The 27,929-nt window shown below is 33.0% G+C and overlaps 3 protein-coding genes across 9 annotated transcripts; 2 read left to right on the forward strand and 1 right to left on the reverse strand.

The window, feature by feature from the left end:
• Positions 1 to 5,313: 5,313 nt before the first annotated feature.
• On the reverse strand, positions 5,314 to 13,207 carry LOC137831271 (putative BPI/LBP family protein At1g04970). 2 transcript variants are annotated; one of them, XR_016521686.1, is made up of 7 exons: positions 12,461 to 13,132; positions 11,406 to 11,545; positions 7,474 to 7,828; positions 6,895 to 7,058; positions 6,457 to 6,705; positions 5,810 to 5,935; positions 5,314 to 5,691 (listed from the first exon to the last, which is right to left on the reverse strand). XR_016521686.1 is itself a non-coding variant. In XM_068638875.2 (6 exons), the coding sequence occupies exons 1-6, from the start codon at positions 12,866 to 12,868 to the stop codon at positions 5,485 to 5,487; spliced, it is 1,485 nt and encodes a 494-aa protein (XP_068494976.1). In that variant the 5' UTR covers positions 12,869 to 13,207; the 3' UTR covers positions 5,314 to 5,484. The 2 variants fall into 2 exon arrangements, 1 of the variants encoding a protein (XP_068494976.1); XM_068638875.2 differs by lacking the exon at positions 6,895 to 7,058 and having other exon boundaries at positions 12,461 to 13,207.
• Positions 13,208 to 17,079: 3,872 nt separating this feature from the next.
• On the forward strand, positions 17,080 to 22,364 carry LOC137831272 (histidine acid phosphatase family protein). Of its 4 annotated transcripts, none has more exons than XM_068638878.2 (13): positions 17,080 to 17,314; positions 17,683 to 17,803; positions 17,956 to 18,043; positions 18,261 to 18,554; positions 18,787 to 18,945; positions 19,439 to 19,579; positions 19,710 to 19,766; positions 20,164 to 20,302; positions 21,053 to 21,157; positions 21,284 to 21,480; positions 21,605 to 21,646; positions 21,759 to 21,882; positions 22,216 to 22,364. In XM_068638878.2, exons 2-13 carry the CDS (start codon positions 17,691 to 17,693, stop codon positions 22,236 to 22,238), a joined length of 1,482 nt encoding a protein of 493 aa, XP_068494979.1. In that variant the 5' UTR covers positions 17,080 to 17,314; positions 17,683 to 17,690; the 3' UTR covers positions 22,239 to 22,364. The 4 variants fall into 4 exon arrangements, with proteins under 4 accessions (XP_068494979.1, XP_068494980.1, XP_068494977.1 ...); XM_068638879.2 differs by having other exon boundaries at positions 17,089 to 17,314; positions 17,686 to 17,803; XM_068638876.2 differs by lacking the exon at positions 22,216 to 22,364 and having other exon boundaries at positions 17,089 to 17,314; positions 17,686 to 17,803; positions 21,759 to 22,109.
• A 1,130-nt stretch (positions 22,365 to 23,494) lies between these two features.
• Positions 23,495 to 27,607, forward strand: LOC137831273 (syntaxin-51). 3 transcript variants are annotated; one of them, XM_068638885.1, is made up of 7 exons: positions 23,505 to 23,760; positions 24,399 to 24,465; positions 25,848 to 26,060; positions 26,262 to 26,464; positions 26,548 to 26,648; positions 26,739 to 26,783; positions 27,264 to 27,607. In XM_068638885.1, the coding sequence occupies exons 3-7, from the start codon at positions 25,852 to 25,854 to the stop codon at positions 27,393 to 27,395; spliced, it is 690 nt and encodes a 229-aa protein (XP_068494986.1). In that variant the 5' UTR covers positions 23,505 to 23,760; positions 24,399 to 24,465; positions 25,848 to 25,851; the 3' UTR covers positions 27,396 to 27,607. The 3 variants fall into 3 exon arrangements, with proteins under 3 accessions (XP_068494985.1, XP_068494986.1, XP_090159680.1); XM_068638884.1 differs by lacking the exon at positions 24,399 to 24,465 and having other exon boundaries at positions 23,495 to 23,760; XM_090303554.1 differs by lacking the exon at positions 24,399 to 24,465 and having other exon boundaries at positions 23,518 to 23,760; positions 25,308 to 26,060.
• The last annotated feature ends 322 nt before the right edge of the window (positions 27,608 to 27,929 follow it).

Here is a 27,929-nt window from a genome sequence, read left to right on the forward strand (position 1 = left end):
TGGCAACATGTGTGCTTTCCAAGGAATATTGAAGATGATGCATCGAAAATATGAAAACACATTTACCCATAAAACAATCACAATTCTTAAGTTGGTGCAGAATTGATCATGTTTTCCAATGCATGCATGATTCCTCACACGTGCCCAACTGAATTTGTCTCACACTTGATGATGCATTTTAGTTTTTCCATGCTATTTCCTCCAATGATTTATTATCCACCCTTTGGGTAGTGTGATTTGCAGTTGGATAAGAGAGTTTCATTGGAAACTGCATTTTATGGAGTAGACTTGTGATCATCTGTAAAGGTTAGGTTGAAAAATGTGTCACAATGGACCACAAAAACTTGACCTGTGTGCCTTCAATACTAAACTTTTCTACATTTTAACTCATTTATAAGATCAATATTTTGTCTCATGCTGATTTCATCATATTTTTACTTTCACACGGTATTCCTAAATTTAACATTATTATGGGTTTTGGTTGAATTTGAATTGGTGATATAAAAAGATAGGAGCTAGGTAGCTAGATGGGTAGATTGAGAAGAAGAGAAGGCACACCCTGTGACTATGGAACTCAATTAATCTTTATTACTACGTTTTTATTCTTTGCCACACTTTTGTAACTTTCCATCACTAGCTACCCAATTGGTCTATGTGTTTCCAAAGAAAAGGAAAAAGAGAGACAACAAGATCACAAAATGGTATGTTATATCAGTAGTACAAATGATCCAGTAATGCAAGCATTCAAGATGGCTTTTTAGCCTCTTTAGTTCCCTATGTCTTCATTTCAATGTAACATATATGCTCTCTAATTTATCATTTTTCATTCATGGTGGGAGACCAGAAGGAAAATTCATGCAGGTGCTACATATTCATAATATATACCAAAATTATATATAATAACCATTGTACAATGGAATAATATGAACATTTAAGGTTGTCAACTTATACCTTACCTTCTGCATAATCCACAGTTTGCACACTTAAATATAGGAATAACCCTGTTCTCAACTCTGTGTATTTAACCATTTTTGGTTTTGATAAACACAAACAAAATTACCCGTTAAATAAGAAAAGGAGGGGAAAAAGAGACCTGATAACATAATGAAACACAAGTATATATAACACCAAAACTATGAAGTAGTTAAGTTTCAATAGTTGATATACGTATATATACCCAAATATAAAAATTAATTATAACTATAGTAATGAACTAATTAGTTAATGTCTACATTAGTAAAAAATGGCTTATTTCGACATTACATTTAAGGTGTTTTTACTATCAGACGCTGTCTTACAAAATGCGGTGACATTTTTTAAATTAAATTTTTTTAAGAGGGCAACTATTTGGAAAAACCCTCTGTCTTCTTACAACCAAACATTTGGTGTAAGAAGACGACTTTACCAAATAGTCCCCTCTTAGACTATTTTTTTTTATCCTAACTCAAAGCGCATCAATTACGCTTTCATACTTTTCTTTGTCTATGACGCTTCATTTTCTCTTATGCTATGTGCTTCTTCTTCATTTTCGTCAAGCCTTGTCTTCTTCATGCTATTGGGTAAGTTGTTTTGGAGCTCTCTACTTCTTCTTCATCATTGCCTTTTGTTTTATTTTGTTTCTCTTATTTATGTTTCTTTTCTGCCATTGTTGTGAAGGTGATCTCCTATTGTTTCATCACCTTCAATGTTAGTGTTTAGGTTTTCGTTGTGTCACAGTTGCTCCGTCGTTGCTGTTGTTGTCGTTGTCGTCGTTGTCGCCGCTCTTCACCACCACTGTTGCCTTCACCCACAAGGTTGGTGGTTTAAATTTTTAATTTTTTTTAATGTTATTAATTTGTTTATTTTTTATTTATTATAATTTGTATTTTTTTTAAATTTAAATTTATATTATTTTTGTTTTTAGGTTAGAATAAATTTATTAAATTATTATATGGTAGATAGATTTATATTATTTAATATTTATAATTAATTTAATGATTTTTAATTTGTATGTTTATTATTTATTATTAATTTATATTATGCTACCTATTAGGTTAGAGTAGAATTATCTTGTTGGTATTGAGTCCGAGGGTGTTCGACCCTCGACAATTGATACGTGTTAGTATTGATGGCGAAGGTGTTCGACCCTCGACAATTGATACGTTTTGGTATTGAGTCCTTCTACCCTTGATAATTAATACATGCTGGTATTGAGTCTGTGGATGTTCGACCCTTGACAAACGTGAGATTTCACACTCATTAGTAAGCACCTGAATGACTATTACAAAATATAATGGATCAAAATTGAATTAATTTTGTACGCATAAGTGATGAGTACGAAAGAGGAGTAGAAATTTTTTTACAATTTGCGCAACATAACGCGAATAATAGTGGTCATGAAGGTTAGGTATCTGTGTTTTAACTGTTTGAACGAAAACGGAAGGAGACAGGATATTAAGAAATTCAGGGAGCACCTTTTATGTGATGGTTTTCTTCGATCTTATACAACTTTGACATGACATGGTGAATTATTAAATTTACCACGTGCTTCCGTAACTGAAGAATATGTGACGTCCACCATGGTGAAGTACATGATGATCGATTGGAGGACATGATTCGTGATGTGGGAGCCGAGTCTTTTGTAGAAGCGCACAGATATGGAAGTATGTCAAGCGATGCAGAGACTCCATTGTATCCTGGATCAACTAACTTCACACAGTTGTCGGCGATGTTAAGATTGATGAATTTGAAGGCAATAAATGGATGGACTGATAAAAGCTTCACGAAATTGCTTCATCCTCCTCCCCCGACACTCATCCTCATCCCCCGCCTCAGAGACCAAAGCAGAACTGACAAGTAAAATACGTTAAGAATTAATGGAGGAGATGAGAAAGGAGACTGAACGGGTGCAGCTAGAGTAGCAACACAAGTTTCTATCGCAACAAGTCTGTGTTGAGCCGCCTGAGGCGAGGTTTAGTCCAACACCCAAGAGTACAAAGGGGAGTTATGTGGCTCCTACAACATCAGGGGAGAATATCATTGGCCAGACGAGTCAATGCAAGCTACTGGTAGAGGGCGACATGTTTCCTCAGGTAGTGGTCATTGAAAAAGTCTATCAAGAGGTCATCGCCTTACAATGACAACTATTTACCATAACCGCCCTCTTAGATTGTATTTTTTTAGTACATTTTGTTTAATGTTAATTCCTATCTAAATCGACCTGTTCAATTAGCCCTCTTAGATGCAGCGCAAAGCTTTATAAGGGTGGCTATGGTAAAAGTCGCCCTTTTACACCCCAAGCATAAGGGAGGTGTAAAAGGGCGACTTTTACCATAGCCGTCCTCTTTGTCTGAATCTAAGAAGGCGACTTTTACCATAGTCGCCCTCTTTACCATAGCCGTCTTCTTTTCTGTTGGATATAAGACTACACGTACGTCAAAGGCGGCTAGAAAGTTTTCGTTTTACAGTAAAAATAATTACCATTTTACAGTAAAAATAGTAGTCATTTTTAAACCTTTATGCACCCGTGCTATTATTTAATTCTATTAATATCATAATTAGAAAATAAATTTGTTTAATTGTCCTTATTAAAATTAAAGAGGATCATTAAAAACTAAATTTCAGTAAATTTAAGAGTAAATTGAGATCAATAAAAATAATTAAATTTTGTTTGTATTTAAGATCATTAATACTTTTTATTTAAAATTGAGTTCGGAAGCATGTATATTCAGATTCACAGGAAGCAGAAATTCATTGACAACAAAAGTTTAAGATTAGGGAACAATTACACAAACATCTACCAACGCTCCAAACCTAAACAATGCTTAAAATTACTCTTTGCTTGATTCAAAAAATCATACATGTTTACTTAAGTTAAGAAACATAATCTATTACCATAGACCCTTCAATTTTGTCCCCTTCTTCAATTTGCTCTAAGCTAAAGTTATTGACCTTTGTGAACAATTCACAAATCTTGAACATAAAAAAAGGGATTATAAGCATTATATGGTACTATATAACAATACATAAAATTATAGAAACATATATATAAGTTGGAAGTTGGCATGGGAAAAGATTCATGCTAGTAATGAAGACACACTAAACATGAGGCCTACACACCAAACATTCCCTTTCCAAACTTTTCATCACCATGTCTCCATAGCTGAGGGCATGGTACCATTTGTGAACCCTCTATATATGGCTAAAGAAGATCCATGAGTATCCCTTCTTTGCTTGGATTCCCTTTATTTAGTATCTTATATACCATAGGGCACACAACCATAATTATTATATTTCCACCAAATAATTAGTAAGATGACTTGTGATGATCCATGTATGACCCACAAATCAAAATATTCCACATTTTTACTCCAATATGCTTAATGTTACCTATGAAACAATTGTTTTAATTTCAATTTTGATAGAGAATAATTTTTTAAAATTTAAATATATTGAATTTAAATTAAATTAGTTTTAAATTGATTGTTTTTTAAAGGTTTTGATTAAATAAGACAAGTTGATTTTGTTATTTGAATAAAGTATTTTAATTACCACAAAATATAAAAAAATATTTAAATATTAAACAATAGTTATAATTCGAAAATATCAATATTTAAATTTTTCTTGATTTTTTAATCTATAAGCAAACATATAACATTTGTCTTCCCTTATTCACTTCAAACATTCATCAACTTAGTTCTCACTTCTCACTTGTTCATATAGTTTAGACTATAGTTATTATAAAAATACGTTGTTTGGTTGAGTTGAAAAAGTTCACAAAATAAGTCAAATCCTTTCAAATTTTCTCTCAATCACTTCTCTGTAGGTGTATTTAAAAATGAGTCAATCCAAAAATTCAAAAACTAATCAAAATCAAAACTAGTTTTAAAAGTTGTGAATTTATTTAACTTTTTATTAATGGAAGCTACGCGTTCTTTTGTTTAATTTTTTTGTCTTTATTTTTTTTTTCATTTTTTAATTCTCAGTTTAGTTGATTAGGTTACTTGGATGATTTTTCTTTTCACGTATAAATTTGGTCTAGTCTCTATATTTTTTGTTTTTTTTCTTGTTTGATTTTACGCTATTTTTTTATGTAATGACACCATGAGTTTTATAAAAAAATTATTATTATTTATATTTACATACAATGTTTTAAGATATTTAGTAAATAAGAGTGTGACTATTAAAAATTATTTCACAATTTAAATATATTGTACTGTTAATATTTATAAAAACATGATAACAAAATTTTGAATTATAACTTTTGATTATGAGATTTAGTAATTTATTTATGAAGATAAAAGAAATTTTAAATTATGAATATAATAATAATTATAAAAAAATCACAATATGTTTTTTTATTTAAACATTTTTAATTATAAAATATTCTACCTCTATAATATAAGAAATGACTATCATGTTTTTGTGGATATCTATACATATATTTTACACTTTACAACCTCTTGCTACAAAATACAGCATACAATTTTTTTACAGTAACTAATTTTATGAAACATAAGCTAAAGTTGATTGTGGATCTAAATAGTAATCTTCTAAGGAAACATCACTACACACTGCAATCCATGGATGGTTGTACAAGATTTTAGCATTCTGAAAACCATAACCATCAATAATTGGTAATGGGAATCCTCTCTTTAATTTGAAGTTCAAGTATGGAAGGACAACAGTTTTGAGGACACTTGACATTAGTGACTGCAAAAGTTGACAAAAGTTGGAGATATAGATTAACTTGTAGTTTGAAGAATACATAATGATTAAGTTTTAGCAACCAGTTATTTGGAAATGTAAGACTACTTTTAATCTGATTTACCTTAATCAGAAGCATGTGCAATTTCCCTATTTTGCTCCATTTCAAGTATGTAGAAAATTCCTGTAATGTGAGCCTACCAACAATGTCATTTCCTACAATTTCTACAGCACATGAAGCACTAATTTCCTGTAGCAGAAGCAAGAAAAATGGAACTTGTTAAATATGATAATTGGTTAATGATGATAAATGAGAGATCATGGACATGATGAGTCAGAAAAAATATGTTTGGTCACTTGGAAACTTTAGTCAATGTAACTTGCTTTTGCATATGTCATCAATATGAGAATAAATGAGTGAAAAGTTTTTGTAGCGGTCGGGGCTGAATGAACCAACAACACCGGGTATCGGAGGTCATCCGACCGTTCAGAGTTAATACACCAAGGTAAAATAAGAAAATACACGATAAATTAGGTAATTTTATTTTAAGTTATGATACACATTAAATACGGACAATACAATCTCCGATACCGGGTGTTGTTGGTTCGTCCAGCCCCGACCGGTACGGTTTGAATGTTCAATAGCTTGATCTCTATGTTAAAAAGAAGTGCATTATGATGTTTAGCTCCTTGAAAGATTGCTTGCTTTAGGAATTTTTAGCTATCAAATTAAACAAATTTGGTTCCTATTCTGGACATTAGGTAGCATACCACTGAGATACATGCAACAGGTATGACTTCAAAATCTTCCAGAACATCAATTGTTATATCTACAAGAATAGTTGCACCAACATCTTGATATGTCACTTGTATAACTGGTGGAGAAGATATAGAGATATTAAGCTGCATGTCATCATTTGGATATCTCTTGTATAATTGGGGAACTATGAATCTCCATTCAGCAGTGTTCAAAATGGCCTGATCAGGCAGTTCATCAACAATCAATTGCATTTTACCTGCCTGACCACAAAAAAAAACATAAAGTGTGAAACTACATTTTAAATCTATAATAAAGTAAAAGCATCAAGGTAAAATGCTTGAAGTGTGTGAACAGTTAGTTGAATCCATGCAATTAGTCTATAAAATAGAATCAGCACTGTTACTTTGAGAAAAATGAACAATGGACTCAATTCTAAGCTATTGTGATACATCTTAGCTGTCTAAGGTCTATTTGAGCTCAAACAATAATCCTTCTGTCCCAAATTCATGGAGAGTCCAGCAATATTACTGTGATGCAAACTGTAGAAAGACAATGCTTCGCTTGAATCAAGACTGTCCATTTCTTGGCTTCATATACTCTCATCCCAAGATAACTACAGTTTAAGGTTTTTTCACACAGATTAAGAATAACAATAAATATATCACTAATTGGAACAATTTAGGAAAATGACCTTACTCTCTTGATAATGTATTGCTTTTATTTTCTATCATTTGGAGGCAAATTAGGAATAAAAAGATCAATGTTTCATTGAAAACTAAGAGCATCAGTTAATTAGGAATTTCTTTTAGAAGGCTAAAACTGCAATCATTTTGGAACCAATGGAGTAATTATCAAGTTGTTTCTTCGACAATTTTTTTTATGATGTCAGAGCCTATAGAGAAACAAATTTATCAACAGATATTATACAGTATCCACCGATAGAGCTCAAAATATGCAAACCAGGGGATGGGGAGACTGTGATTGGACTAAGGCATGCAAAGTACTAAATCAACATTTCAGAAACTTACATTGAAGTAAACTTCGGAAGCAGATTTGAACACACTTTCATGTATTGATACTTTTATCATCTTTGGTAAACCACCACAGGCAGAAGAAATCTTCAATTTTTTGTGGTGGTAACCTTGAGGTAGTAAAACTTCCTTTTTCCCTGTGAATAAACCATTAATTGCAATTGCAATGGAGGAACTGCTCATCACAGGATTTCCAACAAAAGAAACATTTAGTGTAGAAGAATTGTCTAGTGAGATCTTCTTTGGAAGAGATTCCAAAAAATTGTCAAGCTTCTCTATCCCTTCTTTTATTTTCTCTGAAATGCCCTCTTCAACGGCAGATGCTATATTCCCTTCAAAAGCATCTACTAGCCTGAAGCAAATATAAAGAAGTCAATGGCATAATATCTTGATAGAAGTATATAGGACTATAATGTTGCCAATTTCACAATATCATGCAAAGAAAATGATTGTATGAAGTCCACAATGTTAGCCAAGTTCATGATACCATTGAAGTATATAAGACCATAATGAGCCCTTGCACGAAAATAAAAATATCAAATAGAAAAGTTAACTGTATAATCTTCATAACTTTCAGCTAAGAACCATCTTATTTGTGTCTTGTGAAATCAAGGAAAGACCAATCTCCATAAGAAGTCAAACTACTTCACCAAGAAAAGAGGCAATAAAGTGGAATTGATGCACTTTTTTCCTAATCCAAGTTCACCACATGAGGCATCAATACATAGAACTTAACATTTGGCAAACTGATCCTAAAAGGATGGAAGCAAGAATTCAAATGCAATCAACTAACTTTGCCAACATATGCATCTTCAGATGTAAACAAAAGACTACTATGCCTCATTTTAGAAGAAGTTCGCATACTCTATATAGAATGTGACTCTGCATTTCAAGAAAAAAGTTGTTGTAGAGTGATAGAACTGAATATTAGAAATTGTGATAAAAGACTCAGTCTTGCCAATCTTTATTGCACTACTCCAATCCAATTCCTACCAATGTAGTAGGAATAAAATCCGAGAGAATAATAGACTACAAAAATACATACACTGAGGTTGTTCGAGAGAACCTCACTCTCCACAATCCTTTCTCTCCCAAAAGTTTTCAGATATAGCTGTCACAACAACCATATTTATTTCTTCTCTTGTATACTATATTGAACCTATCAATACCCCGGCCATGAAGAGTCACCTTGTCCTAAAGGTGAAAATCTAGAAATTCTTTGTTGATGCAAGCAGCCGATTCCCAACTATTATTCTCTATCTTTGGAAGTTGGTGTCATTTGAGAAGAGCTTCTAACTCTCCTTGAGAGTTATCAAGTAAATTTTCTGGAGTCACTTCAAGAATATAATCTTTAGAAAGCATTGGAGGCAAGGGTTGTGACATTGCCTTTGACCTTAGGTAACCCTCCAATAAAATCCATTGATATATATCTAACCAAACATGCGTGGGAATTGGCAATGGTTGCAGCAACCCTACAGGAGCCTAGGTCTCACTCTTATTTCATTGGCAGATGTCATGTCACACTGCATCACAAAGGCCTTGATATCCTTCTTCATACCCTTCCAATACAAAACACCTGCAATCCTTTTGAAAGTTCTGAAGTAACCGCTATGTCACCCCAAAGGAGATTCATGTAATAATTCCTTGACTATTTTAGAGATTCTAGGATCGTGTCTCGGAAATACCCAGTTTCCCTTAATAGTACAATCTCCCTTTTTCTAATTCATATTTAGCATGAGCTGTAGGATCAACATGCAAATCCTGCATCATTGAACTTAACTTGACATCCTTTTAAACCTCCAAATCCCAGTCCTCCCACTTTTGAGGTTGCAAAATAGACATACATGTTAGAAAATAATGCTTGTCTAGATAACAGCTGCTTTAGTTTCCTTTCCCGGTCAGTATTGTATCTCAAAATCAAAGCCAATAAGTTTTGAAGCCCACTTGAGCTGTTCCTCTATCAAGAATCTTTGTTCAGTCAAAAATTTCAAACTTTAGCTACTTTAAGTTTGTCAAAAGCATGTTATGCCTCATCATTCCAGCAAAATCCTTCTTTTCTAACAATTGAGTCAGAGGTTTTGCAATTTTGCCATACCCTTGAACAAACTGTCTATAATAACCCGTTAGACCCAAGAACACTCTCAAGGCTGTGACATTTTTTGGAAGAGGCCACCTCCACATAGCTTCCACCTTTTTCAGGCTAACTGATACTCCCTTTCCTGGCATGATATGACCCAAATACTCCAAACTAGTCTGACCAAAACTACATTTCTTTTTGTTAACCTTCAATTTATACTCTTGAAGCACCTTGAGAACTTTTTGTCAAATGAACATGTAGTTCAACAGTGGGACTATAAACTAGTATATCTTAAAAAAAAAAACACAAGCCGAAGTACCTCATTCATGAGTGACTGAAATGATGCTGGAGCCTTTGTCAAACCAAATGACATTACTAAATTTCATAATGACCATCATGAGTCCTAAAAGCAATTTTCTCAATATCCTCTTCTTTCATGAGAATTTGATGATACCCGATTTCAAATTCACTATAGAAAAAATTGTTGATCCTATCAATTCATCTAACAATTTTTCGAGGTAATTGGGAATTTATTAGGAACTGTTGTTTTGTTGAGGACCCTGTAATCCACACAAAACCTCCATCCACCATCTTTTTTTTTCACTAGAATAATAGGACTGAAAAAAGGGCTAATACTGGGTCTAATGTTTCCAACTTTCAACATGTTATTAACCAGTTTTTCAATCTCATTTTTCTGATAATGAGAATATTTGTAAGGTCTGAGATTTAGAATGGAAACTCCCTCCTTTAAATGGATAGTGTGATCCTGTTTTCTGCTAGGTGGTAGTTCAGCCAACTCCTGAAAAACCTCTACTTAATTCCAACACTCGTACCACTTCCGAGGGCACTGGATGAGGACTTGCTTCTTCCTTCTCCTGCACCAGATCCACAACATACCCTGTACCGTCTTTCTGCAATTCATTCATCAGCATTTTCATGGAAGCTACAGTTGTAGATAATGTAGGGTCGCCACTTAAAGTCTGCTACAATTCACCCTTTCCTATGGTTAACTTTAATTATCTAAAAGTAGCCTTAACTTCCCCTAAACTCACCAACATTCCAACCCCAAAAGCACATCTGCTCCTCCTAATTCAAATAAAGAATTCTTGTTGAATGTTCACCCCTTGTAACTCCTAAACAAACCATGTGAACTTCCCTTGACAAACCACATAAGGAAGAGTTTCTTCTGTTTTTAACCCATTCTTTAACATCATGTCTTTGGAGATGAAACTGTGAGACACCCCACAATCTCACAAGACCACTCAGTACCTTCACATCCCTAATTTTACCCCAAATCTTTCAAGATTTCTTAGTGGTGAGGTCTACCATAGTGAACGTGGAAAGCTGCAAACTTTTTCTCCTTCGTCATCTTCTTGCCTTTATCATAAAAAATTTCATCATAACCAGATATTTCTTCCTTGGTTATTAGCAGCATATGTGGTTGTTTTCTCATCAAACAAAATCCTCTTTTGATCTTATCTTGGATTTCTCCATCAGATAGTTTCCTAAAAGCAGCCCCACAGTTACGGCTTACCCTCTCATTTCTATTAGGAAAACTGGATGTCTCAGTTGTCACAACAACCTTACTTATTTCTTCTCTTGTATACTATACCAAACCTATTATAGAGTTAGTAGAAGCAGCTCTTTTCTGTTCTCTTTCTTTCAAGTCACATTAGAGGAAAGAACAAAGAAGTAGAGAATAGAATTGAAGCATGGCTTTGTTATAGTAGTTTTTTTACCAAATGCTCACCATGGGAATGTAAAACACCAATAAGCAAAGAAATGTTCTCAAAAAACAATATGTGAGTAGTGTCTATTTTTCATAAAAACATGGATCAAGAAGATTGCTTACAGTTGGTAAAGCCAAGATGCACCTCCGTCTAACTTTATAGACAAGTCTCCCACATGACATCCATAATCTAAGAGAGACAACCTCAGAGTTCCTTCTTGGTTCCTTAAATTTATGGTAAGCCCCACTTGCATACCTGTAACCTTCAAACATAGTACAACACTGCTAAGTGAAAGATATTATTCATGAAACTTGTGTGTGTTTTTCTATGCTCTAAGTCATATTTTCATAGACTTTTGCCAATCAGATTCTAAAAATGAAATACATTTGTTCGTCTATAACAACATATTTTTTCTGTGCTTACAGTGGGAAAAAAACTTGAGTGATTATTCCATAACATATTATTGAATAAGTATATTTTGATAAGCATTAATGTGAAGCTTCTTAAGTTAAAAAGAGCTAATGAGAAGGTGATAAGCCACTTTATAAACTTGGCCAAAAGCTTAGAGACCGTTTGGTTTACAAAAATGTTATCTATCTTGTTTATACAAACTTTGGGAAAAAGGATACACATTTTGTAATTAAAAATGTAAAAAAAAAACTGTGAAGCTCTTCCAAATTAATTATGACCAGGTGTTCTATATTAAAAAAATTACTCTTTTAATTGTTTATGATTTCCGATTTAGCTACAACCTTTACAAAGATCAAGAAATTACTGTAGATTTTTTTTTTTTCATTCTTTTTTCTACTTACATGAACAAGATATTGAAGATTGAAAGTTAAATTCTGCTCACTGCAGAGCAATCAAACTCTTTAACCAGTCCTATGAACTATACTCCCATGGTTTTGGAATCCACTAATTATATATAAGAACCAGCTAAGAGCTACTGGTACTAATTTGAGTTAATTCCAAATTGCAAGACGATGCTAAAGGGCACTCCAACATTTTCTCATCCAATTGTGACCAAATAATCAACTTCAGGGAAATATTTTCCATTTGTTTCACAAAGTCAGATCTTCTGAAACTTGAATTCAACCATGTAAACAACATTTCAACAAAACTCTACAACTACAGCCATAGAAAAAGTATAAACACGAGAAAAATTCTAGTTATGTACCTTCACTGAAGCAGTTCCTTTATCCGAAATTCCAATTGGAATTAACCAAGAGCTGACAGTGTACCTCCACCTCATACTTAAATCAACAATGGCACCTGAAACAACAAGAACAATTCCATTCTCTCCCGTCTTAACAGATGAAGAATTGACTTGAACATCCGTAATTGTGATGTCAGAAAGAACCACTTTAGCATTTCCAACAAGAGGAACTTGGGCAGAATTCTCAATCTCTGGCAGCTGAAGCATAACAATGGAAGCAATACCCTTCTCTATCAGCAACTCCTTGGCATATTCAAGACCCTTGTCAGATATGACCCCAGAGATGAAACCCTCTTCAAGGGGTTGCACATAACCACATGTCGAAACCAACAGAAGGCACAACAAAGAGAAAATAATAGAGGGTGCCATGGATTATTTAATAGAACCTTATAAGAGGGATAAAGCTAGCACTAGCATCAACTTAGCATAAACATTGAAAAATTCTTTTGGTAAGAGCTTGATGTGAAAGATGAAAAATTTGAGACACCCATGTGATGAAACAGCAGGGTTAAGAAAGGATTTCTTAATATGGTTGCTGTGTTGAAACTTTGATTGGAGTTTGGCTTGTCTGAGACGTATGTAGGAGGAAGTGGTTGGTATGTGTTGTTGTTGTTTGATTAGAGTTGCCGTGTTATCCAACAATGATTACTATGGGAGCTTTTAGTATATTCTTACACTTGAAAACGAATCATTCACATTCTAAGCAGCACTTTTGTTTGCGTGCGGCACTAGACAGTTAAACCAGATTCACTTGGAATGCTAATTTTTCTTTTTCTTTCATGTTTCATTTTTCTAAGAGTCATTAGTCAATGGTATGATTCAAGAATTTTATTAGAATATATGTTGTGTTTAGTTGTTCATGTTTTTGCTTACTAACAAATCCTATAATTTACAAAATTTAAGGAGTAAGTCCTCCAACTTTAATGGACAGTTATTTTTGTTCAAAATTACATGTAACTTAAGCAGCAATAATTCAATAACCATTTTTTTAAAATTTAAATGGCATAATAATATTTTTGCTAATAATTTATATTATATTTTTTTCTAATAATTATATATAATATGAGACTTAATAAAAAAATTCAAAATTACTTTCAAGATTTAGATCACAATAAGTGGTTAGATTTAAAGACTAAGTTAAAGATGTGATGCTATAATTCTTGAAAAACAAAAACTCTCTTGATAATCAGTTGCTATTCACAAATACAATTTTAATTATGAGATAGACAAACAACATTTTATTATTAGTCATACAAGTTACCTTAATGATTTTTTTTTAAAATAATAAAAATGAATATTTTCCAAGTTTAGGTACTTTTAAATAATTATGTTATCTTCAAATATTAGACTATAACAACCTACTTTTAAAATCAATTTAATCATTTATCTTTTTCTTTGTTATTATTAAAAATGTTGTTATGATACTCTAGATAATCAAATGTTATGAACTAGATGATCATCATCTAGCATTACCGTGAACATCTAATTCTTTAAAGAAGGCTAGAAAGTCATTGTTCATTCTAGATGATGATGTCTTTCATGGTAGAAGTCCAAACAATGACTATCCATTATGGTGGTGGCCTAAACGTTGACTATCTAGTGTTTTGGCACTTTTCTCATTGACTCTTGGAATTTTTTATGTAGCATTTTACAATAATCATCTAACATTATTTTTTTTTTCCTTAGTAGCTTGTTTTTGCTACTAACTGTTTACATTTTATGCTTCTTTCTTATTAGTGAACTTGATCTACTATATAAGGATTAAGTTATTCTGTTACCAGACTCCTTTGTTAGACCATAACAACTTGACCTTATGACAAGATTCCTATTCCTCTTAGATATAAATGGGTGTAAAAGATTAAGTATAAATATGGTGGAACCATAAAAAAGTATAAAGATCGTCTAGTTACAAATGGTTATTAGTAAGTTGAAAGTATAAACTATCTAAATACTTTTTCACCAATTGCAAAATTAACTATTGTTAGACTTCTTTTAGCCTAAGCAGTTACACAACATTGGCATTTATATCTAAATTCAAATTAAGTCAACCAAATCAAATTTTCCTTTCAACTAAATTTTTTTTTATGGTCTTAAGCAGGCTAGTAGACAATGGTTTGCAAAACTATCTTTATTTTTAATTAAAAATACTCTTATTACTTTCACTGCTTTTCTTGTTTATGTAGACAATATCACTCTTGCTGAAAATTCCTCAACAGACATTGAAGAAATGAAGCAGGCACTGAATAACACCTTCAAAATCAAAAACTTAGGAGAGCTAAAATATTTTATGGGTTTTGAAGTTGTTAGATCCAAGAAAGGTATACATCTTTGCCAAAGGAAATATGCTCTCTTAGGAATGATGGCCAACAAGTCATATCTTTCACCTTTATCAAAGAATACCAAGCTTCTCTTCATATTAGACGCTCCTCTTCATGATGTTGAGTCTTATAGATATCCTTTATATTTAATCAACACACAACCTGCTATTAGTTTTGTTGTCCATTTGCTGAGTAGGTTTGTTCAAAGTCCCATAGTCAACCATCACCAAACAAACCAACATGTCATTCGTTATATAAAGTTCAATCCTTCACAAAGTCTTTTCTTTTCTTCAAAGACATCGGTTCAATTAAAAGATTTCAGTGATTCTGATTGGACATCCGACTCTACCACCAGACAATCAACTACTGGATATTACATCTTCTTGTGGAATTCTTTAATCTATTGGAAATCCAAGAAACAATCTACAGTTTGACACTCTTCTACATAAGTAGAATATCGTGCATTAGCTACTACAACATGCGAGTTACGATGGTTAAATTATCTTCTTAAATGATCTTTGCATTCAATCAAGCATTATTGGAATTTTATATTGCGACAATCAATCTGCTCTTCACATTGTCCATAACTCTACTTTTCATGATGCACTAAGCACATAGATATTGATTGCCAGGTGGTTCGTGAAAAGATCCAAAAAAATCTTCTTCCCATCAAAACTGAGACCAGCTAGCTGATGTCTTCACCAAAACTCTTGACAGTACTTTCTTCCAAAACATTGTATCCAAACTAGGAATAATGAGTAGGGGAGGGTGCTAAAATCGTTTTCTAATACTCTATATGATTAAATGTTATGGGCTAGATTATCACTATTTAGTATTATAGTGAGTATCTAATGCTTTAAACAAGGCTAGACAGTCGATATTCATGCTAGATGATGATCGTCTATTATGATAGAAGTCCATATGATGATTGTCCATCATAATGGTGACACTTAGACGTTGACCATCTAATATTTTGACACTTTTCTCGTTGACTATTGGAACATTTTTTTGCAACGTTTTACAACAACCATCTAACATTATTCTTCTTTGCTTTGCTTAGTAGCTTGTTTTTCTTCTAATCGTTTACATTTTATGCTTTTATGAATGACTTGATTTGGTATATACAAGATCAAGTTATTCTCATTAAATAGTTGTATACCTTCATTGCAGACTCCTTTATTGTACCTTGATTTCTGTTTCAAAAATTCAAATTTGAGTTTCCCTCAAGAAATTTCAACCTGATTTTTTCCTGCTTCAACAACTCCTTTCTTTGGCACAAATTACTTTCGTTTTCTTTTGGACTCGCTGGTTTGTCATTTGATCTCTAATGTTTGTTTTCGTTTCTCAAATATGAAAAGCCATATTCAATTGCCACCGATTACATATTTTCATAACTCTTTTGTTATTATGTATGTTACAGTGATTTTCAATTTTTAAATTTCTTTAAAAATATTTACATGAAAGTATTTTATGACACGAAAATAAACATAAAATAAATGTTGTCACCATTTTTTTTTAGTTCTCAAAACATCATTTTTCCTTTTCTTATCGCAGCTAACAACTTTCATGGATCTCAAGACTGTCTTTTAATTCGATTTATTCAAGTATGGATTGGTATGACTAACTAATCAATCAAAATGAAATAAAAAAAACTATCTTTGTTTAAATAATTGGTTTGGTTTAAAATTTTAAAATTATAAATTCAATATATCAAACATCAAATATAAACATATAAGTCTCCAATTAACAAAACTTATTCTATTTTAAATATAATTATTTTATATTATGTAACTATAATTTTATAGTTTGTAACTTTATACCTTTACAATTCTTTGTTTTATAATTCTATAATTTTTCAACATTTGATATTATTCATTAGTTTTCATTCATTTTATTATAAATAACAAATATATCCATGGTATTTCGAATTGAAAAACACATATTTATTTCATATTTTATTTAAACATAGTGGTTAAGGTTTTTTAAGAAAAATGGGAAGTGATTGAGTTAAAAAATAAATTGTTTACTTTTTCATATCACTGAAAACACATGGGCATATACTTAATTAAAAAAATATATAATAATTAATTTTTATTATAATTATTAAAAATTAATTTTTTAAAAATTTATAAAAAAAATGTTCATACTATATTAATGAAAGTATAATTAATAATTACATTAAAATAATTATAGAACAATAATAATGAAAATATTTTCATTAATAGTTTAAAATTATAATAAGAAAATTTAGTTACTATAAAATATAAACTCTTACATTTGAATACTCTAGAGACACTGCTTTCAGCAAGAGACTCTTTCCGTCCCACTCACCTTAAACGACGACGGTCTCAGACAAACGGTGTCGGTTGGTGGTGCCACCGCCAGTGCGCCAATCTCACACGCGACGTCGTATCCATCATCCCAATCAAAACCAGTCCTTCCTTTATTAGAAACCCTAATTCAGAAGAGAAATTGTCATTTTCTCCAGAAGTAGTGCGTAAGATTCTATTCAATTCCCATTTGATTCCTTATTTTACTTTCGTTTTTCCTTTGAATTGCGCTTTTTTTTTGCCTGGTTTTGATGTAAGATGGAACCAGTTCATTCTTTTTGACAGTTGAGGGTGACCCAACATTGAATCCATTGTAAGCTCTGGTGAAACAGATCAATTCAGCCCATTTTCGGGCATGGGCCAACCCGCACCCACTAAAAGAGGTTACAGTTGGGTCGGGTTGCTTTGCCTTGCCACCATTGGCGAATTGACGTCACCAGAGACACCGCTAACTTTTCTTTTTGGTTTTCCAATTGAGTAAGAAATGTATGATTCCAGTTGGTGATTGATTGATTCCTATTCGGATTTGAAACAGCAGGGAGAATGAACAATTCTATTATGGCCTTTGTTCTGCTATTGTTCCTTTTGTTGATACGGTATTCAAACGCCGAAGAAGGAGCTTTCGATGTTCGCAAACACCTCTCCACTGTCTCCAGGTCTCTCTCATGTTTGCATTCGTAATTGATTCGACAAACTAAATCTTCTTTTCGCTCATTTTCTGCGATTTTATTTTTTATTTATTTTTTAGAAATTTTGATGAGAATTTTGTGTGCATGTGTTGGCTGACTTTATTGATTTTTCTTCGCAGATATGGTGCCGTGAAAGACATTGCTGACAATAACTTCGTTCCTTCTAAACTCCCGGAGGGATGTGTTCCGATCCATTTGAATCTTGTGGTAACTTTCTCGACTATTTATAGTGGTTTTTATTGATTAGGAATGTGTTATGTTGTTATCCTGTTTGACGGAGAAATGTACAACGGTGTTGAATTGAATCAAGGGTTAATATTTCTAGAGTGTTTAGGTTGTGATTAAAATTTGATAGCTTTCAACTATCTGGTTGACTGGTTGCACTTAACTTAATGGAAGAGGATGATGACACTACTTTACTTAGGCAAGGCATGGAACTCGATCTCCCACGAAGAAAAGGATAAAGGAGTTAGATAATTTGGCTGCTCGTCTGGAAGTTCTTGTGAGGGAAGCAAAAGAGCGAAGTTTGCCTTTGGAGAGGGTTCCTTCGTGGCTAAATGGATGGAAATCTCCTTGGCAGGGAAAGCGTAAGGGTGGTGAATTAATTATCAAAGGAGAGGAAGAATTATATGATCTTGGAATCAGGATTAGAGCCAAGTTTCCAGATTTGTTTGATGAAGAATACCATCCTGACGTATATCCTATTAAGGCATCTCAGGTGAGTTTATCTTCGATTTTGATATTTTAATTTATTTTTTGTTACCACAATTTACAACACTCGTAGTTTTTGGATTAGTAAAGAAATGGTGATTGATCTAAAGCAAAAAGAGTATATTGCTTCAAGTTGATGAGGAAATGCTGATTGGTTGCAATATACCATATAGACTTGCCTTTGGACATTTGGAAGCTACAAATTTATTCAACTCACATCTCTCTTATCTGGAAAACAGATTCCCCGAGCATCTGCCAGTGCTGTGGCATTTGGTATGGGGCTTTTCAGTGGCAATGGAAGTCTTGGACCTGGGCATCATCGAGCCTTTGCTGTGACAAGTGAAAGCCGTGCTAGTGATCTCCAGTTGAGATTTCATGACTGCTGTCATAATTACAAGGTAAGTTGTAGTCATAGTGTGATTTAATGTGATCATTGAAATTATAGTTAGACAATTTCATATGTTTTAATGTCTATTTGAAAATATGATTGTTATGCATTACATAAAATCACTCGAGCTGAATGTCACCCTTTTTACGTTGTAATTACTGTTGACCATGTTTGTGTCTTCTCCTTTCATTGATAAAGTTTCTTCAGTATTGCTGGAACGTTTGCTTACAGTTTTGCCTTGTCATGCCATTCTATGGAACTTAACATATTTTAAATGTATTTAAATTTCCATATTTGCTTCATGTTAAGTCCATTTCTGGTTGAATGTGAAAGTTGCTGTTGTGTTTTGAAGAAGCTACATGAGGTATTTGATAAGTAGCATAATATTTGAGCATGACTTTGTGGTTAATTGGACATTTTGGGATCTTTAGTGTTCCTAAAGGTAGTGCTTATGCTTCGTAACATTGTTTGTCTGGTTGTATAATTCTTGGGTTATGGTGCAGGCTTATCGGAAAAGTCAGGAACCTGCAGTTAGTAAACTTAAGGAACCCATCTTGGATGAGATTACATCTGCATTGATTGGGCGCCATGGACTTAATTTTACTAGCCAGGATACATCTTCTCTCTGGTTTTTGTGTAAACAGGTTGTTACAAATTTTAATCCCAGCTCCTTTTGTTCTTTACCAGTTTGAGTTTATAAATAATCATTTAACTGAGGTTTTGGAGATTGGTATTTTTCTTTCTTTTTTATTTCTTAATCTGTTATTTTGACAGGAAGCATCCTTGTTAGATATAACTAATCAAGCGTGTAGTCTTTTCATCCCTACTGAGGTACTTTTGTTCTGTAGTCATTATGCGATACAATCTATGATCTAATCTTAGCAATCTCCTCTTTGAATGTCTATAAATATTTTTAAATAGAGATTAAAAATTATAAAGATGTCAGGAAACTATTTAATTTGACCTTTTGAAAGGCACGTTTTGGATCTTTGATGTGATGTTTCTACAATAGCTTATTGAATTGTAATAAAACTGACATCCATTCAAATGTCATTGTTTTTAACTAGCTGCAAAGAAAAAGAAGTTAAAAAAGAGATAATTCCAGTTAAATTATTGCTCATGCTATATGCCAATTATGTGACTGTTGTTGATGAATAGAAGAAAAATAGTTTATTATGTAAATGTATGCTGGATGTTTATTGATATATGCTAATTTCTGTGTGCTTAGATTGAATTGCTGGAGTGGACAGATGATTTGGAGATGTTTATTCTGAAGGGTTATGGTAAATCAGTAAACTATAGAATGGGAGTTCCATTACTTGAAGATGTTTTTCAATCCATGGAACAGGCTATCATGGCTAAAGAAGGTAGTTTAGTTTCGTACTTTTCAAGTGTGTACTTTATATCTTTTTCTTCATGCCATATCCTGTTAAGGAAACTCGTGATAATATTATGTATAGATGAACCTTTTTCAGTAAATCATATATTAAACTTGTCCTGTCCACAAATACCTCCGGCAAAGACTGCACATGGGAACCTCCATATATCATTATGTGTGTGTACACACACATATTCAGCTTCAGCTGACAACCCGTTGGCATTTTAGCTGTGTTTTATAGTACTTTGATTAAACAACTATCGTTTGGGCCAATAATTTATTTGAACATATTTAGCTAAGGAAGTCATTATTTGTTTGTTGTAATCGAAGGGAAATGACGCCTCTCATTCCAGAACAACTTTAAAATGTTTGATGCCTTCTAAGAAAATAGGCAATATTAATTTTACGTTTGTCTTCGTGTGGACGCACCATGTAAACATTAATAAATAGTATGTAATTTCCAGTAATAAATAGTATGTAATTTTCATCTCATTGTTTTATTTACATGTCTTATGTCTTGTGTATTAATAAACTGGGTCAAACTCTTTTACCCATGCTGATTATTTATGTGTTTGTGTGCATGCTCATTCAAAGTTGTTGGTTGAAATTATATATAGCTAATGCAAACTAGCAAGGGAGATTATTTTTTACTTTACAGACTATTGTTTCTCCTTTTGAAGCATATCTCCTGAATATGTGAACATTTGACTCGTTTCCCCTTTCTTGATGGCTTCTATAGAAAGACATGCTTCTGGCAGCTTTGAAAAGGCAAGACTTCGGTTTGCGCATGCTGAAACTATAGTTCCATTCTCATGTCTCCTTGGTTTATTTCTTGAAGGATCTGGTGAGACTTTTATACGCTTTGCTTGAAATATGTACAGAATTACATTTTTCTTTTGTTTTTTCTTTACTTTTAACCTCTAACTAGTAGTTAGTGTGCTTATACATGTTCACTTTTGACAAAGTACAGAGATTAAAAAAATTCAGAAGGAACAACCTCTACAGCAGCCCCCAATGCCTCCACAGAAAAGAAAATGGCGGGGTAGCACTGTAGCCCCTTTTGCTGGCAACAACATGCTGGTCTTGTATAGATGTCCTGCTCCAGATAGATCTATAAGCAAGCACTTTGTGCAGGTGTTACACAATGAACACCCCATTCCAATGCCAGTAAGCTTTTGTTATCTTAGTTTTACCAATTCTTATGGTCCGGGGGTTGCAAGGTTTCACTTATTGTTTAAAATCTTATTGAGCTATTGATTGTCAATAACTCGGTATGTCTCATTGTATACAGGGTTGTGATGGCTCTGATTTCTGTCCATTTGAACTATTCAAGGTACTTATATTGCCTCACTACAATACTGAATATGAATATGATCAATGTGTTCTATTAATTATAGTATGCTGTTTTATATTCTACTATTCTTAATGTTGAGTTTTCTCTACAGGAAAAAATAGTTGCACCTCATCAGAAGCATGACTACCGTTCGGTCTGTAATCCAAAGCTAGAGCTGGAGCCCTCGGGCAGCAAGTTTTCCCAGATATTTCAGTGGCTTTTCTCACCAGCGAAAGGTGATAAGCACCCTAAAGATGAATTTTAGTTTGTATCTTAGGAAAGTAGCCTCCAATCTTACGTTCTGCTCCCTTGGGTGGTATATCATCGTTTCTTGACAAATTTCAGATATGAGCGCCTATTCCTTCTAGCAGAGAATCAGTTTTACTTTGGTTATGCTGCCAGTACAGAATGCCTTTGTTTTTGTTTTTCTATCAGCTACTGTAATGCTTTTGTTATCTTTTAAGCTTGGTGCTTGAGTAGCTTGAGCCCTCCCATGTGTAGCTTCTAAGACCCAGAGTCTGTTGGTGGAAAGTTTAGTTCTAAATGTCTCTTTTTTTTTTCCTTGGTAGGTTTACTCTCGGTACTCGACTGATACAACAGATAGTGTAACTCGATGTGTTTGCACACTCACTGTTTCATTAGCCCTCTCATGAACTCCACTTTTGTTGTTTTTGAACAGTAGATAATGGAGCTAACCTCTGACTTCTGCTAATGCTCACATTTTCGTGTTTCTTGTTGCTGCTGTCGAATTCGATTTAACGAGTCAAATAAGCCTAGCCATATATGAATCGCTTGCAACAATGTGTGTAGCAGGAAGTGGTTGAATGTGTGTTGTTGTTGAGTTAGAGTTACCATGTTATCGACCACTTCTTACTATGTGAGCTTTCACCATATTCTCACACCTGAAAGGCCAATGTTACCTTTTCTTTCACCAAAAAAAATTCTCACCTTCATTGATTTTATCAGTTAGTTTTATGCATTATCAATGTAACACTGCGTATAAGTTAAAAAAATAATCTTAAATCTGATTTTTAAAATATCTATTTCAAAAGTTAGTAATATTACAGTAATCTATTATTAGACGACCTTTAATTAAAGTAATTACTTAAACAATGATACACAGAAGAATGTTAGGTAAAGTTAATTGATCAGCACAATAGCGACAATCAGATACGATAAATTATGAATCAATAGAAAATTTATTACGAACATTATTATGTGGACGTTATTTTTTATTAGATTTAATTTACATATGATATAAATTCTTTTCTTTAGCAAAGGTATCAAAATTTTTATGCACCACATGGCGTTAAGAATTTAGAGTTAACTCTTACAAATTCAATAGCACACATAGCTAAAGCTTTGAAGTTAATTCTCATTTTTTCCAAAAAATGTGAATTCGATTTTATCACATAACATTAAAATTCCACTTAAATTTTTTTCCAATCTAGTAATTTATCCATTATTAGTTCTTGTATGAATATAATAATATACTGTTTTTGAATCCCTTATTTTTTATTATCTATAATCTTTATATCCTTTGTCTTTATCTCTAAGTCGTATTGCTCCATTACACGTTTTATCTATATATATTTTTTCAAATATAGCTTTATCAACTATTTTGAATTTTCTTAATCTTTTGTTCGCAGTATTTATAGTACAAATATGGTTATACTATTGAAATTTAGTGGTGAACATTATTAAAAAAATATTGACTTAATAAAGTTTTGAAGGAATTGTATATTGGGAAATGATTTAGTTATTATTTAATGAATAAAAAATAAACTCATTTATTGATCTTAATAAGAATTAGTTAAAAAATGTAATTTATAAAACTCATAAATCGACCTCTTACTTTAGAATGAATCGATGACAAATAGTATATAGTTGGGAAGGGACACCATAAACGACGCTGCGCTCAGCAACAGACTTTTTCCGTCCCACACTATCCTTAAACGACGACCGTTTCAGACAAACGGTGCCGGTTGGTGGTGCCGCCGTTACGCCAATCTCACACACGTTCTATTCTCATCAAAACCAAACCCCTCCTTCCTCTTCACTCCCAAACCCTAATTCAGAAGACAGAAGGTCGCTTTCTTCACCATCATAAACGCGTAAGTTTCGATTCAATTCAATTATCCTTTTGCGATCTTCTTCCACTTTCGTTTTTCGTGCGCATTGTTTCTGATTTTTCCATCTGGACTAGAGTTGCTGGTTGAGCTCTAGGTCTTCCGAATTGCGCGTTTTTGGTGCCTGTTTTGGTGTTTTCCTTCTGTGGTTATTGTTTTCTGAGAATTGTGTGTTTGTATCTGATTTTGGTATCTTGTTTTGTGGTTGATTTTCTGCATATCTCATGATGGATGGGATTTTGTAGTTTTCCTTTTGTGATCATGATGAAGAGCTTAAAAGGACATCCTTGTGCTATGCCTTTATTTCATGTTGTGTTTCGCGGCAATTGTTGTGTAGATTTAGAATTTTGTATGGAGGAATATGTTGTTGAAGTAATCAGTCCGGTGTGCTGGTATAAGAGGTCGAGATATTGGTGAAGATTCACTTTTGGTAAGAATTATGTAGATGCTGGTGTTGCCATGGTTCAATGGTTGGTAGTTGAAGGTGGGGGAGGGCAGTTGCTGATGGGGTTTTCTGAATTTGGGTGCGGTTATTGATGAGGTTATGAGTGCTACACCATTATAAGTTTAATTCAGTTTTATTTTGTCATATATATGTTGGATGAGAGATTTTGAACAATCAGGATTGGACATTTGGAGTGTGGAGATTCTAGGACTGATGTATTAAAGAGGGATCAAGCTATTTAAAGTGTAAGTCTAAGAGAGTTACTTATTTTCACCTTCATTCTCTCTTAATTTAACAGTTAAGCGTGAGTTATTTATTAGAACCATTATATTATACAAAATAAAGGGTTAGAATGAGGGTAGAAAGAATTATTTTTTTAAGCTGTTGGAAGGTAAGAAACTTATTGTGTAAGTTTCTCTTTCTTCTTTAAACAAACAAACCGTCTATTTCACATTTATATTTTGTGTTCCTCCTTCTCTATTTAAATTTTTCTTTAGATGAATCTAACTTAGAGGGTGTGTTTTTCAATGATGGAGATCAACAAGGGGGTGAAATGTCTTAAATGAATTAGATCCTCTTTTCACTTTTTGGATTTTAGATGGATGGATTAGATCCATTTTTGTATCAGAAAATAATGTGTTTAGATTGTTATATTTGACTACTTTTTAATAGATGATTTTGAATATTCTCTTGATTGTCAATTTAAACAGTTCATAATACTGTTCAGTGGTGTATTTCTGTTGCTGTGTCCTATATTTTGGAAATTATGGATGTCACTGTATCCATGCTTCAGAATTTCTCAGTCTATATAGAACAATGTTGTTGACACATATTCTGATCTTTCTTCATGATACTAGCCGATGATATAGTTTCCTATTTTGATTGGGAAAACCTTTTTTCCATTTTTCAAATATCTTATGGAACTTTTTGTGGGGCAAAGCTGCAATGATTAGTTTTTGACATAAAGCAAAAGGGTTCTTTGGTTGAGCTGATAATTAGTGATCCATTAAGTTTTGCTGCATTTGAACGAGACTTGGTTCATTTGTAGAGGTAACTTTGACTGATCAGTCTCTTCCTCTTTTGTTAGGAGGCTGACATAACTTATTAGGGAAGGATGGAGTAACTTCATGAAGTACTGTGTAAAAATGATCTAAATTTACTTTCACTGCTGTTTATTCAAGTCAAAGTGACCAATGGCTGTAATGATGTAAAATACCATTTTGACTTAATTTTTCAGTATCTTTACTATCATGATATTCTTGCACTAGCGTATGGCTGTGACTGGTTGCTCTTGAGGCACCAGAGTAGGTAGTAAGATGTGGAATGTTAATCTATCACAAGTGGGAATCATTGTGTCATAGGTACTTATATTAATCTGTGTGTTAGGAATTTCTCTAACCTGGTAAAATTTATCTCATATTAATCACGTGGACTGGAAAATTATCTATAGAGTTGGACACTAGAATTATTTATTTTACGGAATCTTTTATTTCTTGTATTATTTATGCTACATTCAATGTAAAATCTGTTAAATATAACTTCTATTGGTTATTTCTTCTATAAAATGAGTAAATGACTGTACCTTGGTTCTCAGATTGGTTTTCTTCCTTTTGCATCTTATTTTCAGGCAAATGGCATCTTCTTCAGACTCATGGATGAAGGAATATAATGAAGCTGTAAAACTTGCTGATGATATCACTGGCATGATTTCTGAACGTAGTTCATTTCCTGCTTCTGGACCAGAAACCCAGCGGCATGCATCTGCTATAAGAAGGAAGATCACGATATTAGGGACCAGGCTTGATAGCTTGCAATCTCTTTTGTCAAAGGTCCCTGCAAAGTGAGTGTTTAGTTGTTTCCGATGCTGATTAAGAAAAGCTCATGCTCTTAAACCATAGTGACCTGGAACACTATTGGCTTGTAGTCATCTGATACTCTTTCATTTTGAAATAAATATTTTGAAACCTCCTGATCTTGACTATCTCTTTGACGTTAAATTGCATGCTTGTTATTGAAGTGTTTCCTTGTCAATAATGCACAGAACTGAGAAGGAAATGAATCGTCGCAAGGACATGCTTGGAAATTTGAGGACTAAAGTTAACCAAATGGCTTCAACATTGAACATGTCAAACTTTGCAAATAGGGATAGTTTGCTTGGCCCAGAAATAAAATCAGATGCAATGAGCAGAACTGTTGGCCTGGACAACAGTGGACTAGTTGGTCTTCAACGGCAAATTATGAAAGGTCACTTTGAATTGTCTGAAATTGAAAAATATCACTTTTAGTCTGCTTTTTTATATTAATTTTGAAATGTGCTATTCAAGCAGAACAAGACGATGGCCTTGAGAAATTGGAGGAGACTGTAATCAGTACAAAACATATTGCGTTGGCAGTCAATGAAGAGCTGGATCTACACACCAGGCTCATTGTATGTTCCCCCATGTGTTATTTTTCTTTGCTCCTTTTACAATCCATCTCCTATCAGTTCTAAAATCTTATCCTTTCTCTTCTTTGCTAGGATGACTTAGACGAACATGTAGATGTTACAGATTCTCGGCTGAGGGTAACATTCTCACTATAACTTCTATATTGGGATCATAACTTGTTTTTAAGCGTAAGAAAGTTATATTTATGGCATGGATTTGCAACGTGCTCAACATGGTGAAACCATGGGATATCCTCTTCAATTATGTGTTTATCTTTTTCATTCTATAAATTCATTAGTTTTGGTAGGTATATTATCTTTAAATTGTTATTTTTGAAAGTGAATCAATATAACCTCCTATCATTATACTTATTTGGGTTGAATGTATTTTAATCATTATACGCTGTCAATTATGGATCTGTGGGGATTTCTGCTCATAATGTTAGGTTTTTATCAGGAGATAATGTTTTTTGTATAACAATATTTAGTAAATTTTCTGCATTTCTTTTTGAAAGTAATAAGTTTTTAATTTTCCTCCTTGTCTTAACTCTTGATGTGAGATATTGTAGAAATGAAGTAGCTTGCAACTGACCTTTTGAGTTTCTGATTTGAAAACAGCGAGTGCAAAAGAACTTGGCAGTTTTGAACAAACGTACCAAGGGTGGTTGCTCCTGCTTGTGCATGCTTTTATCAGTGATCGGTATAGTGGTTTTGGTTGCTGTCATATGGCTGTTAATCAAATATTTGTAAAGATAAATATACCCTACTCGTCAACGTTCTCTCTTTTTTATGTTTCTGAATGTGTGCATTGAAACATGGCAACGTGTTTCTTTGTTTTGGCAATGACATGCAATTTGCTAAGGTGTTGAAAGGCTTTGTTTTGTAATTCTAAGTTTTAAAGTGTTGATGCCTTTGAGTGTTTCTGTTGTAAAAATCATTATATCGAAAGTGACTTCCATTAATGACTTGTTAACCCATTTTGAGCATTTGCATGGGTCTGTATGCATCTTCCTTGGTTCCTATCTAATTATTTTAATCCAACTAATATTCATCAAATGACAATTAAAAATCACCACTAACATTAGTTAGTTTTCCTAATAATTAATATATTAACAGTTTTTTATCATCACGATTATTCAAAATTAAAAGTTAACCAATAAAGAAACCCTCTCCCTCCTTGTCAAAACTCTTTTCTCCTCTCGCTTAATCAAACTAAGAACTCTAATACCTTTGACTCATGCCTTCAACCTCCAATATGATTTTTTCAAAATCAAGTTCAAAATA

Source organism: Phaseolus vulgaris, chromosome 6 (genome assembly GCF_051622355.1).
Source record: "Phaseolus vulgaris cultivar YP4 chromosome 6, ASM5162235v1, whole genome shotgun sequence".
NCBI lineage: Eukaryota > Viridiplantae > Streptophyta > Magnoliopsida > Fabales > Fabaceae > Phaseolus > Phaseolus vulgaris.

Bases quoted from the DNA above. Each gene is read 5' to 3' on its own strand.
- LOC137831273 (XM_068638884.1), top strand. From the start codon at position 25,852: ATGGCATCTTCTTCAGACTCATGGATGAAGGAATATAATGAAGCTGTA. The intron at 26,061-26,261 runs GTGAGTGTTTAG...AATAATGCACAG, and splicing joins TTGTCAAAGGTCCCTGCAAA to AACTGAGAAGGAAATGAATC. The intron at 26,784-27,263 runs GTAACATTCTCA...ATTTGAAAACAG, and splicing joins TTACAGATTCTCGGCTGAGG to CGAGTGCAAAAGAACTTGGC.
- LOC137831272 (XM_068638876.2), top strand. From the start codon at position 17,691: ATGAACAATTCTATTATGGCCTTTGTTCTGCTATTGTTCCTTTTGTTG. The intron at 18,044-18,260 runs GTAACTTTCTCG...TACTTTACTTAG, and splicing joins CGATCCATTTGAATCTTGTG to GCAAGGCATGGAACTCGATC. The intron at 21,647-21,758 runs GTACTTATATTG...TTTTCTCTACAG, and splicing joins GTCCATTTGAACTATTCAAG to GAAAAAATAGTTGCACCTCA.
- LOC137831271 (XM_068638875.2), bottom strand. From the start codon at position 12,868: ATGGCACCCTCTATTATTTTCTCTTTGTTGTGCCTTCTGTTGGTTTCG. The intron at 11,546-12,460 runs GTACATAACTAG...CTATGTTTGAAG, and splicing joins AAGGAACTGCTTCAGTGAAG to GTTACAGGTATGCAAGTGGG. The intron at 5,936-6,456 runs GTATGCTACCTA...CTTCTGCTACAG, and splicing joins CTGTTGCATGTATCTCAGTG to GAAATTAGTGCTTCATGTGC.